Source organism: Magnolia sinica, chromosome 3 (assembly GCF_029962835.1).
Source record: "Magnolia sinica isolate HGM2019 chromosome 3, MsV1, whole genome shotgun sequence".
In the NCBI taxonomy this organism is placed as follows: Eukaryota; Viridiplantae; Streptophyta; class Magnoliopsida; order Magnoliales; family Magnoliaceae; genus Magnolia; species Magnolia sinica.
Window position 1 is genome coordinate 101,519,692 of NC_080575.1, and position 14,360 is coordinate 101,534,051.

General features: G+C 38.3%; 1 protein-coding gene across 2 annotated transcripts in view; it reads left to right on the forward strand.

Moving 5' to 3' along the window:
• The first annotated feature begins 3,295 nt into the window (after positions 1-3,295).
• Positions 3,296-14,360, forward strand: part of LOC131240448 (beta-glucosidase 18-like) — a 223,608-nt gene continuing 212,543 nt past the window's right edge. The window contains exons 1-12 of one of the 2 annotated variants that reach the window (XM_058238687.1): positions 3,296-3,515; positions 5,220-5,286; positions 5,391-5,449; positions 6,751-6,826; positions 7,175-7,249; positions 7,892-7,979; positions 8,801-9,053; positions 9,728-9,843; positions 10,974-11,223; positions 11,425-11,527; positions 12,237-12,345; positions 13,070-13,285. In XM_058238687.1, the coding sequence (XP_058094670.1) occupies positions 3,372-3,515; positions 5,220-5,286; positions 5,391-5,449; positions 6,751-6,826; positions 7,175-7,249; positions 7,892-7,979; positions 8,801-9,053; positions 9,728-9,843; positions 10,974-11,223; positions 11,425-11,527; positions 12,237-12,345; positions 13,070-13,274 (1,545 nt within the window). In that variant the 5' untranslated portion in view covers positions 3,296-3,371 and the 3' untranslated portion in view covers positions 13,275-13,285. The remainder of the gene's footprint in view (positions 3,516-5,219; positions 5,287-5,390; positions 5,450-6,750; positions 6,827-7,174; positions 7,250-7,891; positions 7,980-8,800; positions 9,054-9,727; positions 9,844-10,973; positions 11,224-11,424; positions 11,528-12,236; positions 12,346-13,069; positions 13,286-14,360) is intronic. The other variant, XM_058238686.1, reaches the window with a different exon arrangement.

Here is a 14,360-nt window from a genome sequence, read left to right on the forward strand (position 1 = left end):
TAATCAATTAAACTGCACCGTCCATTTGGTCCACCACAAATTTCATGGGCTACGATGCAAATTTTCATGATCTAAAAATCTTATCCATATGATCATTGGCCTTAAACCTATATAGACGGTCAAGATCACTTGTACAAAAATAGGTCTAATCAACCATTGGATCCATCTATTTGATGGTTCCCGCTGCTCATGATCACAAAGAATCACTTTGGCCTGACCGTTGGCTGGTATCCCTTGAAATATATTCTGAATGTAATGCACGGATCAGATCACATTTATAAGATTGTTAAGATACCTGATGCAGGTTCCTTGCCAAGAAATTGGGATCCCTAAAAATTAGACTAATTTAATCATCATGTGGGCCACCTGTGGAGGTTTTTGGTGGCTGTCCCATTGTTTCTGGTGTGACCCACTAGATCATTGCATAGGATTATTTTCGAGTTCATCATGGTCATCATCATTCCATTGAAGGCTGCCTCTCAAAGATCTAAATCATTGATCATGTTCAAGACTATCCTAACTGTAGGATTAGAGAAATGACTAGATAATTTCGGATGCCACAATAGTTAAGCGGATTGCCAGAAGTGGGCCATACACCTTAAGTCCCTAAGATCATGGGAGCAGATTAGTTGAGACTACGGAGGTTGGAGAGACCCATGACTGTGGAGCTCACAGTGATGTATGTGCCTTAAATACAGATGGACGGCGTGGATGTAGTCACATACATAACAGTGGGCCCCACAGTTAGGGTCTCACTCACCTCGGTGGATCCGGGGTCTCAACTAATCCGCTCCCTAAGATCATGCGGACGATCCTGTGGGCCCGACATCGGGACGTGTTAGATGTACTAATTATGAGCACGTATGTGGATATGGGAATACGGATCATCTGTTCGCGTCAAGCAGCAAAATTGTGATAGACCGTGTGATTGTGTAATGCATTGAATAATGCATCGCTGACTGAGATGGAAGAAATTACTATGCAAAGGTGGGAAAACGCAAGAAAGTCGTGGTTTTGGCAAACAGAGGATCCGGACGCGTGGATGTAGCGTCTACGTAAGAAAAATTAATCCAATACCGGTAGATGGATGAGAGGTACATGTCAGAGAAGTAGATGGTCTAACACGCGCCTGGTCGCGTGTCAAACTCCGTACTTATACCGGAAAAAAAAAAACAAAACAGAAACTCGATGGCAGCAGGGGAGAAAAACAGAACCTACCAACTATCACGACCGTCCCCTTTCTCGTATCAAGCTCTCTCGACCGTTCAGAAAGGTTTCTAGAGTTCGTTTGGCCTCCATCATGACTCAGAATCCAGCGTATGTCGCCAGCCACTGTGGCCTACATGCTGAGTGATCTGATGATCCGAACGTCCATGTTTTGGACTCTATTCCATACGAGTCACCACATTGTAACTGTTTCTATCTGTAGATGAATGTAGAATGACGAAAAGAAAAATTTTAATGGCTGTGATTCAACTCTAAAAATCAAAGATTGAGAACGTTACTTAAGCTTGATAATGGGATAATGGCTTATTTACAGTAGTAATGATAATATGGACGGTTCAGATTATTGGTTTATCTCAAATGTGGGCCCAAGTGGCTGGTATCACACGCAGGATTCTACATCCCACGGAGGCAAAATGAACTGAATGGTTGGTAAGATGTTGACGAAGGATGCTATCTGTGCACGGCTAATATTCGCACGATTCCCACGGGCAAATGTAGCAGACACGGCCGACGGAAGCGGATTGGCTGGTGTACGTCACACTGTCTATATTGCTACTGTATAAGGATAGCGGGAATCTAGCAGCATTCCAAAATCTAAATTTCAAAAGCTTATTTTGAGATATGTACCTTTTGAGATTCCCACCCACCACGTGGTGAGAGGTAAGTGTCGGCGTCCCTCAGAAAACAGTTGTAAACAATATATAACATTGTAAAATCAAGTTTCCCCGTTTATCCAAAAAGTAGGAAGACGTGTGCCCCACCATGATAAACATTGTAAACTCATGCTTAAAAATTCTAAATTCATGTGGTGTGGCCCATCTGAGTTGTGAAATGATCTAATGTTTGGGTTATCCCTTCATCTCGATACGACGCATTTAATGACTGGACTAGATTTCATATACAGAGCATGTTGAGCCCCACATGCAACCTGAAAGTTTCTATGATGGGCATCTTATCCTTATTGCTCCCTTTGTTCCCTTTGTTGTGGCCCAATTGCTTTTTATTTTACAATTGTATTCTCTTCAATGTAATCCTTTTTGGAATTCTCACGGATATCTTAGATGGCACATAATCATAATGGTGGGCCCTACACAGTTCAACTTATGAGAATTCACGCACGTTTTTCTATAAATGATCATTCCCCATTAAACTATTCCAAGTAATCCTTCATATTTAATAATATTAGGGAACGGTGTCAGCTGGTCTCTTTAAAATTTAAGGCTGACTGGGTTAGGTGGATTTCAATGGGTTGACCATAGTTCGTGCACTGAGCCCTGGTTGGGTTTGGTGGGTGTCAATGGTTTGACCATAGTTAGGTGACCATCCATTGATCCCAACCCTCCAAAGGGAAAAAAAAAACAAAAAAGCAACAATGGTAAATTCTAATCAATGGTTGATAATACTTGAATTCCATATGTAAATGAAGTGTAGAGATTGTAAGTCAATTATGACTAATAGGTCGTGTTGGTCATTGATCCAACTGTCGATATTTTGTAACCCATTGTTTACTGTTCATATGCCAAAATATTCCAGATTGAAAAATTCCCAACCTTCCAAAAAAGTGGCCAACAAAGAAACGGTTGAGATATAGGCCAGCCAGATATGATATAGCTAGATCTCCAAATAAACACAATTATATTTATTTATTTGTAAGGCCAGCCATGATGATCTTTATCATTTCAACGTTTTGGATCAATGAACCATAGGCTCCACATGTGTGAACTTAAAAACAGTACACACACAATCCAATCGCTTAACCTAAAAATTGATCGGACCATGCATGCCATACCTAAGACCAAACCATGGGCCAAGCTAACAGGTCAAATCCCTGTCCAACGCCACATCTGGCTCCTTATGCCAGGAAGTCCATACGTCACTTTTGCGTGGCTTTTGATAGCACATTTTCAGTCTCTTACAACCCCCGATCAATTGGATAAAAAAGAAGCTGATGTGGCATTTTTTGGTCAGATTTACTGACTTCATGTTATCCAAACACACGGCTTGACATATTTTAATTGCGTGTGAGATTCACATAAATTGAAAATTTCAATGCTCTTTTTCTCTATATAAACCCCACCTTACCTACTCATCTCTCATTACCTAACCCCAACAGGAACACTAATTTAAAAGTTCTTAAGGGTATTATGGCAATAAGAGTATTGAAGCTGAAGATGGCCTTTGCATTTGTAGCAGTGTTTCTTCATCTCTTTCCATTGATCAATTGCCTTCTTCATCGGAGCCAATTTCCTCAAGATTTCCTCTTTGGAACTTCAACTTCATCTTATCAGGTAAAAAGCATGTAATCACTGATTTTAGCTTTTATGCTACAATGTCAACATTTCATGGATTCTTTCACATTGGTTCGGATGGTGGGATATGACCCTTCTTATAAGAACTATCCATGCTAGTTTTTGGTAATTGGGTGCAGCAAGTGGGCCCCATTAATCTTAAAATTAGTGAATGTCTCAAACTTGTCAATCTATACTCTTGGGAATTGAGCAGGTGGGCTCATCAATCTTAGAATTGCTTAATTCCAAGACCCAAATCTGTTAATCTCAGCTATTGGGAATTGGGGGCAGAAGGTGGGCCCATCAATGTTGGAATTTGGTCACTACTTGAAGGCTCTGAAGTTGCCTTCAATCTTGGAATTTGATCAATCTTTGAAGAGCCTGAGTCAGAGCATATTCTTAGATGAAATAATCCAAATGCATGTAACCATGCAGCAAGGCGATGCATTGGATTAGGTTCATTGCTTGCAGGGAAGATAATGCATGCATGTGTTTAGCCTATGTGGGAAGAGGCTAACTAGTTGTGTATTTTCTACTAGCAATAGAAAATAGTTAAAAAAAAAAGAAAAAGTTGTTGTTGGTGAGGGGGGGTTTTGGATAATAGATTGCATAAATACTGAAATAGGTAAAATATTATAAAATTTCATGATATGTGCTGCAACCAAACTTTACCATAAACAAATATGCATTCTATGGGATGCCTTGCAGGCGCTTGCAGCCCTCACTATTAATAGTTTTCTCTTTTTTTCTTTTTTTTTTTTTTAAATTTTAAATTTTTTTTTTTTTAATTTCAAGTCATTGGATGTATTAAACTAGGGATAAAAAATAATTATGTACTGCTCCAACAATTGAAAATGCCTTGCACCACAAGGATAGGTGCAAATGTGACAGAGGATGGTGGATCTAATATAAAATAATGTAGCGAATGCATGGATAAAAGAGAAGATCATATCATCATTTTGTTTTTAAGCATAGCCCTTGAATTCATGGAGATTTTTTTTCCCCCTTAAAATCAAGAAATATGATTAATATTATTTAGTGAAGTATTGATTATAATGTATTTGGTGTGTTTATATAAGCAAAAGAACCAATAGATTCCAAATTTAACTCCAAAATAAGAAATAGTAAAAAGTACTAAAAGTATTAAAAAAGACATCTTTTCCTATCAAAGCTGTGGCTGGTGGAAGTTACAAGTGTATTTAGGTTATTTTTATTTATTTACTTTTTTCCAATCTAAAACCCCAACAATCCCATTTCTGCAATCCTAGCCCATCATTGGCTTGTTCTTTAACATTGACAGACATGGGTGGTCAATTTTATGTGAGAATGACTAGTCTCTTTGCAAATATCCAGTACAAAGTTTATGAATTCCGGTGAATACATGTGTATACCTTCTCATGGTATACAAGTGTCAGATACACTTTGTGAAAATGATGGGTTGACCCAGCCCATGAGCTAAATATACGTGCCTAGGCTCATACCAGCAGGCTCAACCTGACATGATGCAACCCGGTCCCACTACTTTTTTAACCATATTGGGTTAGACTGCACAAGTCCAGATCAAGATGATGCCCAGATCATGGGTCCCTAGACTGCACAAGTCCAACCCAACCTGGTCTACCCAGAGCAGAGTATCTTTGGTCCGGAAAAACAGGAAAAGACAGTATTATGACTGATTTATATTGATAATGCTTTGTTTTGTAGATTGAAGGGGCGTACTTAGAAGGCAACAAAGGTCTAAGCAATTGGGATGTTTTCTCTCACATACCGGGTTGGTTTTTTTGGCCTTTTCTCTCTCTTATTTCTGTTTTTTAGGTATAGTAAAATACAATTTTAAAATTAAAATTTCATTGAATTTTCATGTTCTATATTCAGGAAAAATTGCGGATGGAAGCAATGGAAATGTTGCTGATGACCATTACCATCGTTACATGGTACATATATTTATTATTATTATTATTATTATTATTATTATTATTATTTTTAAATCAAGAAAAATTTAATGGGCTAGGCAGATTTCTTAGATATTGGAAGATCTAACCGGCGCGATGGGCAGCTAATGTTATATGCAATTTGCACTCCTTGATTTTATTTGTTACACAAACAAAGTTACAATGAGAATCAAACGGCAGACTCTCTTTAAGAAGAAAGAAAAAAAAAAAAAATCCTAGATCCTGAACATTGGCCAAATAAAACAGTCATCCATTCCTATTCATATTCATGAGATGTCACAGACTTTGAATTTCAGTCCATGCCCCTTTTTCTTGTACAACTAACAACCTTGCTTTGGCTTCATGCACACCGAGTGAATTCATATCCATGTGAATATACATGCATGGATGTCATACATATATCTTTATACATGAGTAAGAAGATTTTTCATACATGTAATAAGATTCGACTGCTGCCAGTCCGTGGAATCAAAGTCATACATGAGAAAAAAGATTTACCTTGGCCCGTCATTGATAACGTTGGGCGAAGCTTCGCATACTTTAGTCTAGCTTTGCTGGAGAGGATGTGGGCGTGCTGTCTTTCATTCCTCTTTCAAGAAGGATGTTTTTCTGTATTATTCCGGTCGAGGGAGTGGAGTCCGCCCACGTGGTGGTGTGGGTGGGTGGGTGTTTAAAAGACAATAAAATAAAAGAAATAGATGGCCCGGGTGTATTCATCTCTTTAAGGAAAAAGATGTATGATACTCTACGGTGCATCACTGGGTTATGCACACCTAATTGTGGTGGGTCCACCTGATACAATTCTAAACAATCAAAATGGACTATTCCATAGCCCATGTGACCAATGTCATATATAACCCCTTAATTTCTTACAGTCCTTGGTTTTATCATCCAGACCATTGTCTCAATATGCCCCCACTGGGGATATAATATGCCTGAAAAATCTCTCATATCGGGAAGATCCTGAACATGGATCAGTGGATCTAAGTGGCTCAGAGAAAATATGGAGGCAGTCTACATCAATCAGAATGTGAAAAGCTAAATATTGAAGGGCCAGGATCTTAAAATCTAGCAGATTTCAGGCTCAATCCATGGTGGGGCCGCTAGAGTTAAACCCAGAAGCCAACTACTCACCCCACAAATATTACAATAGTCAGATGGGCTCGAGTTGGCCTTTTATGTCGTATAGCTATCAGCCACAAGGACGAAAAAAAGAAAAAAGAAAAAAGAAAAGGAAAAAGAGAAAAAGACTGACACATGGATAACTTGTTGGACATGAACAGGAAGACATTGAATTGATGCATTCCCTTGGAGTGAATTCCTACAGATTTTCGATATCTTGGTCTAGAATCCTCCCAAGTGAGTTTTACTTACATCTCTCCAATTTTACTGTTAGGACATCCAACCCCTCCAGCAGGTTGACCCACCATGAAGATCACACGGTGATAAAATCAGGCAAATCTACCGATCAGGCACGCCACACTGTAGTTTGGACTAAATGAGAGGTTGTCCATTCTATTCTTTGGTATGTCCCATCTGATGAGCGGATTGACCTATTTTTGAGCCATTAGTTTTTCATGGTGGGTTTAACCTTTGGGACGGGTTGGATGTTCTATCCACTTAGCATGTTGATGTTTAGGTGTGCCTGACACCTCATATTTTAGCATAGACTTAATCTTCATTTTAATATATGTTAATGAACAACAGAAGGAAGATTTGGTGAGATTAATAGGGCAGGAATTGAATTTTACAACAACCTCATTGATGCTCTCCTTCTCAAAGGTAACAACATCCTCTTGTTTTTTACTGCACAATATCCACCATCCATCTTTATTTTATTTTATCTTATTTTAATTATTTATTTCACCACCTATGGGCACTCGAACCCTTGACCCGGTGTTGAAACTCCTTAGAGTCTACCACCGGAGCAAGAGCAAGGACCCTACCTGCTCGTACAGTCAGCCTAGCAAGGACCCACTGCACAATATCCACCATCCATCTACCACACATACACGTTAATTTGCTTATCCTAACTGCTCGTACAGTCAGCCTAGCATACATGTGCAATATCTGATTTGTCAATCAGGTGGGCCATGCAGTGTAGGTGCCCTGGCCTGAATTTCAGTCCAGTCAACTCATCAGAAGGACTAGAGTGCATAAAAGAAATGGACAGACAAAACAAGGTTTTTTTTCTGTACCCATCCCGCACTTTGGCTCATCTGATGAGTGGAACTGGCGAGAATACTGGGCCAAGGTATGTACACTGTGGGCTCTGCGTGGTATACATGTTTGTCGCATATGCCGTACGATAGGGATTAGCAAAAACTCCATTTCTTTCTTATATCAACACACACACGCACACATGCATATACACATGTGTATAATGATTTTAATTAATTATTTTCATCTTTGATATTTTAATAGGGATCCAACCATTCGTTACACTAAACCATTTCGATATTCCTCAAGAACTCGAAGACCGATATGGTGCATGGTTAAGTTCTCAAATTCAGTAAGTTTTCTACCTTCTGCTGCTCCATGCCATGCGGTTGCATGGTTATGGGACAGGTTCGGTTTGGGTCGGGTCAGTGTCAGCTCAAGCATGACCCATTTCCTAAACTGGCCAAGGACTTGGCCCAAACACGTCCCATAGCCCATTACCATGTGGTCCAACCTGACCCATTAAAATTTCATCAGGCCTGACCCATCGCATTAATAGTAATGGATCTTGAATGACCTGACCCAATCTGGCACGACTCAACTCATGGTCAAGAAGGGAATAGAGGCTAAAAGCCTGACTCAAATATACACACAATATAAACATCATGTGTAGATACTTATCTTCTATTAGTTTGTTCCGGGGTTTTGAGCCACCTTCCAAACCTATTGAAAGCATATATGGGCCAAGTTGGGTCAGGTCATCCGTCCATGGGACAAGTCTATCGACTCAGACTCAGTTAGACTTGATTTGGTTCGATCCCATGAGTTTACCCCCACTTGGGCATGCAAGTCAAGCTGACGCAACCTAACTTGGGGAGTCCTAATTCGATTTAGGACCAAATGAGTGGGTCCAAGCCACCGAGTCTTTTAACCATAACATTTACTTAATTGGTCTATGTTCTCTAGCCCTATGCCAATCAGCTACCCACATATTTTGCTTCACCCAAACCCGCTTCTAAACCAGATCAAGCTTGTTAACCACAGATTGACCCGACCTATGGTGTTATAGCATTAAGGCACACCATGTCAACCAAATGGTGCAGTCTGGTTTGCACTGTGGTTTACTATTACATGGTGGTCTCTTGATTCTGTTTTCAATAACTATTTTTGCAGAGAAGATTTTGGATATTTCACGGAAGTATGTTTCAAGTCTTTCGGAGATAGAGTAAAATACTGGACAACCTTCAATGAGCCAAACCTCATGGTGAAACTCAGTTACCTCACTGGTTTATACCCTCCCGCCCATTGTTCCAAACCATATGGCAATTGCACGACGGGTGACTCCGCAATCGAACCATACATTGCAGCCCATAATATCATTTTGTCCCATGCCACTGCGACCGATATTTATAGGAGAAAATATCAGGTAACGGATTCTTGCTTTTGTTTTGTTATTATTATTTTTTCACTACACTATAGTTGCACGAACCTTCTCATGCATGTAGTTGCATATGGACACGTGAGTATTCATACACCGATCCAAACCATGAATTCATTTCAAACCACTTTTCTCAGTCCAGAGCTAATGAATCAGGCCCATCTGATGATTCTAGCCATTCATGTGTTAAGCCTTTTTCACAGAATCATAAAAGATTGGATGGTTAGTAGTTATCCTCGTCTGACCAAAGTGGTGCTTTGGAAGAACAAGTAGTCCAAGGTGGGATCCACTGAATTGGACATCTTTACTATACGAATGATCTCGCTGTCCTCTCACGCATCCCTTTGATTGGATGATTTGGATATTTGATTGGTGTGATTTTTGCAGGGTGCCCTATTAAGTGTTGGTAAGATCCAATAGACATTTTCCATCAATAACATAGGCATCCAACGGGTCCAAAATCCAAATGGGTGCATGGGAAGTTTTCCATGCACTGGGTTCCCTGGAGCATTTTCCACTGGTTACCCACATAACAAAGAGAGTTGTAATTTTTTTGTCTAAAAATACTTAAGCATTCATGTATAAAAAGGAATTATAATGATTTAAAAAGTAATATTACCTTACATTGTTTTATAATTATCATGCATTTTTGTGGATTTCAGGCTAAACAAGGAGGTTCTATTGGGATCGTGGTGAGCGCCATTTGGTATGAACCGCTTAGAGATATTCCGGCAGATCGTTCGGCAGCTCAGCGGGCCCTCGCTTTCCACACTGCCTGGTAAACAAAATCTACAACTTCAGAGCAAAAATTGTGAATTTTGGACTTTTGATAGAGAGAGAATCTTAAGTCCAACCAGTTGGAATATAAATTACAGTCCACTCAGCAGATAAGTTCCGATGAGTAGTGTGTGTGCAAAATCCATCCTGTCTAATAGGTTGTCCCTATCATGAGGATCGCCTTCAGCAAAAATCAGCCACATTCACTTTTCAGGTGGACCACTCTTGTAATTTTCTATCTATCAATGGGTAGAAATTGTTTCCTATGTTGTGATCCGCTCAATGAGATGATGGAGCTGATTTTTGAACTGGGCTAGGGGTTGGATGTCACATGCTCTTAACTGGTTGGAAGTAATCAGCTGGGTGGACTTTGAAGGTAGATTGTTAAATGGTCATTCATTCATATAATTAGGAGTAAGCTATGGTGTAAAAATCACACTGGTTAGATCAGGGAATTATAAGCTTAAGATCAATAGCATGAAAATGGACAACCAAGGTTGACCCAAAAAATAAAATAAGTAAAATAATTATCTTGAAATGACTAGTAAATACATACCACTTAGTATTTCTTATGATTCTAAATAATGCTTTGATTTGATGATTCTATCCATGCAATTCATAGCTTGTAATAGAGGGTTGTGACAAATTGGCCTCATTTAAACTGTTAGGATCATCTGATCACCTAGTTTTTATGTGCACCCATGATACTTTTGGAGAGGTGGTGGATCCCAATCTCCCACACACATTTCAAATTGGGATTTAAAGCTTATAACACATCAGGATTGCCGACCACTTGCAGCGGATGACCTGGCGCCACTGTTGCTTGTGTGAATTGCTGATAATTCTCATTTTAGGTGTGTTTAGTTGTAAAAAATAAAATAAAAGGTGTGTTTATTTGTACTGAATCTCATGAAATTTCATGAAAAGTTGCACCAAATTAGATTGATTAATCACGAAATATCGTGAGATATTATGATATTTGGTACAACCAAACGCACAATATTCATGAACTTTGTAATATTTTCTTTTTTGTGCTTGTAATTTGTGCTGATATTATGACATTTTATTAGAAGTTATACTCTTGCGAACATTTCTATTAATCGGAAAACCATTATTGCACCCAAATTGCAGGTTTTTAGATCCTATAATTTATGGAGATTATCCACCCGAAATGCGTCAGATATTGGGGTCAAGATTGCCAACATTTTCATCCAATGACCGAAGAAAGCTACAAAATAAATTGGATTTTATTGGAATTAATCATTATTCAAGTCTCTACGCGCAAGACTGCATGTTTTTTTCATGCAACTCGGGTACACCTGAAGAAGACACATACACATTGCTCACCGGAGAAAAAGACGGTCGACTGATTGGATTGACGGTGAGAAAAATACAATATATAAATAGAATGTTAGAGAGAGAGAGAGTATTCAGTTCATTCAAGTGACAATTTTGCCCATGATAATAAGGACCGGTGTAAGTTACAGGGGCAAATTAAAAGTAGTCATTTTGGTGAAGGTGAACGTTAGCCTCGTCAGTACCGTTGATTTGAGTATCTAAATCTCCTGATTATTTTATGCAGACTGGGATGCCAACTTTATACGTGGTACCATGGGGTATGGAAAAGATTGTAACGTACATCAAGGAAAGATACAACAATACACCCATGTATGTCACAGAAAATGGTAAGCTATTCTTTTCTTTCTTTTCTTTATTATTTATTTTTAAAGACATGATTCTGGGCCTTAGTTCACTGCATTTTAAAAAATGTTTAGTGACTCATATCCTCACACGTGGCATAGATTCTGCAATCCGGAACAACTCAAATTGTGGGGTAGATTTGGATGGAGGCTACATAAAAGAAAAAATCACACTGATTGAGCAATCCTAACCATTCAATTAGTGGCCCTCTAATAAATTGGTTAGAAAATTGAACAGTCAGTGGACCAAATTTTGGCCATCAGATAGCTTAGAGCTGACCCAACCTTGGCCTATTGCTACCCCAAGGTGACATGTCATATGAGCCTATCCATTTTTTCCTGTAATAATAATGTTAAATCATTATAACCTCTCCAACTTCTACAACCATGGCTATAAGGACCTTTAGCTATTTTTGGTTATGTTATTGTGCTCCTTCTCTTTGCCTAAATTTTTTAGGAGGAACTTCTTGTTTTTATCATAGAAAATGATTGGTATAGGGGAGTTTTATACATTGTTTCATGATTTATTATTATTATTTTTAAATACAGAAAATGATGAGTATATGGGTGTCTATGTGATTATTTCATCAACTTTTTTCTTTTCTCGATAAGGAGCATTCTTGTAATTTATTTATATTAGACAATGATTAGTTGATGGTGTTTATATTTACAATGAATGGTATTATCATTGCAGGGTACCCACAAGATAGTAAAAATGGTGTTTCCAAGAAAGAATTGCTCAATGACGTGGAGAGAGTAGAATACTTGCGTAGCTATGTGACTTCCCTATCCGGATCTATGAGGTATTCTATTAGAAATAGATAGAAACAATAACATTTTCTTTTTCATACAAACCTTTTATTTATCAATATTAAACCACCACATTCCTCTCACCATGTGCATCTAGTCAAGTTTGTAGGTGCTTGCATACATTAACATGATACATGCATATATGTATGTATGGGTATATGCATGTCTAGATTCATCATGCAATGGATGGCCTACTTGAAGAATTTCGGCTCAAAGGCACACTGCAATGCCGCTTCTGAAGACAGTTTACATCTTGCATTGGTATAATAGAGCTCTTGCATACAGTCTCTAAGATTCGGTCAGCCTAGACCCTTACGGAGACTGTTTGGTCCGAGTACCAAATTAATGTCTATCATAGGTTTGCAATATAAATAAGATAGACTATTATCTTTTAACCTTACTCAAGAAACATGAATGACTCAAAAGGAGAAATAATGAAAAAAAAAAAATCGGAGCATTCTAAATGGGCCAAAGTTTGGGTATATATAGGCTTTAAGTGATTTTTGGTGTAAAGTCGCATAGATTAATAATTATGATATATAAATGGAATTAATGTATGGATCCTTCCATACATCTTTTGATGGATAAATGTATGTATCATTATGATATACATATAGTTTTATAGAGAGTATGTGTATGTACAATTAATTACAACACAAAATATATTTGTAGACTAAATTCTAAACACATGCAACAATGCTATTATCATGCTTTCAGGAAAGGAGCTGATGTAAGAGGCTACTTCACATGGTCTCTAATTGACAATTTTGAATGGGCATTCGGGTATACGCTACGGTTCGGGCTTTATCATGTGGACTACAATACATTGGAGAGAACTCCTAAACTATCTGCCCGATGGTACAAACGATTCCTTAGCAGCCCAAAGATGCTAAAACAGATTGGCGGCAGTGATTGGAGATAAGGACGTGTATAGTCTTGGTCTCTGTTCAAATGCATGTATATGTGATGTATATATGATATTTTATTTATGTTGTGTGAAATAATTTTTGGGATTGTTTTGATTAATTAGTACATGATTGTCCACTCTATTATATTTTATTCAATGGATAAGTGTATTCTCCATTCCACATTCAATTTATCCCCATGTAGGCCTGTCATAAAACATGCCCCAAAGGATGTAATACAATTAATTTGATCATTTGACTATTTTCCAAGTTGTGATGTCCATCTCCAAATTTTAATGAGTGTTGAGGAATCATTTGATTATTTGCCAAGTTGTGCTATTCATTTCCCATTTTTAATGAGTGCTGAGGAATGCTAAATATAAGTTGATCCAAGCCACTCATCATGTGGGTTATCTTGAAATTCAGACCAAGATGAACATCAATTTGCCCACATCTACATAATGTATGTTGAGTGTGGACATTGGACAATTTCTCATAACCATCTCATTTCTTTGGTACACCTATGACCCACCTGATGAGCACCATGGGTATGGTACAAATCGGTTGCATTACCACATGTGAGAGGCAAGTGCTGAAGATTGCAGTTCATTGGCCACACCATGGGCTCCACTATAATGAGGTGCTAGGTGAGAATAATCAACAAAAATTTGAAAACAATTGCAATAAATGATTTAATTGCAAGGTTAATGGATTGGATCTACAAATGTTCCATCCACAATGTATCATATGTAATGCCCTAAAACCTAGTAGCCAAGTATGATGACTCGAATCCCGAATCCTAGGGTGTTAACACTAAAATGATTAAGTGCATTGTCACTTGCGCTAGTGACACTCCAATTTTTTACACTTGAGTGCAATGCTCTAGCTGCACAAACCCGTGTGTCGCCTAGGAATGCTGCACGTGTGGAAAATCTCCTACCTGTGTACTTAGTCGTATTAACATTCATTCTATATACAAAATAAATCAGAATAATACATTTCAAAATCAGCGGATGTCAAAGAGATAACATGATAAATAAAGCATAAAATAAATGGGTAAATATCCCAAATACATAAATCCAAATGATGCCCATCAGAACCAC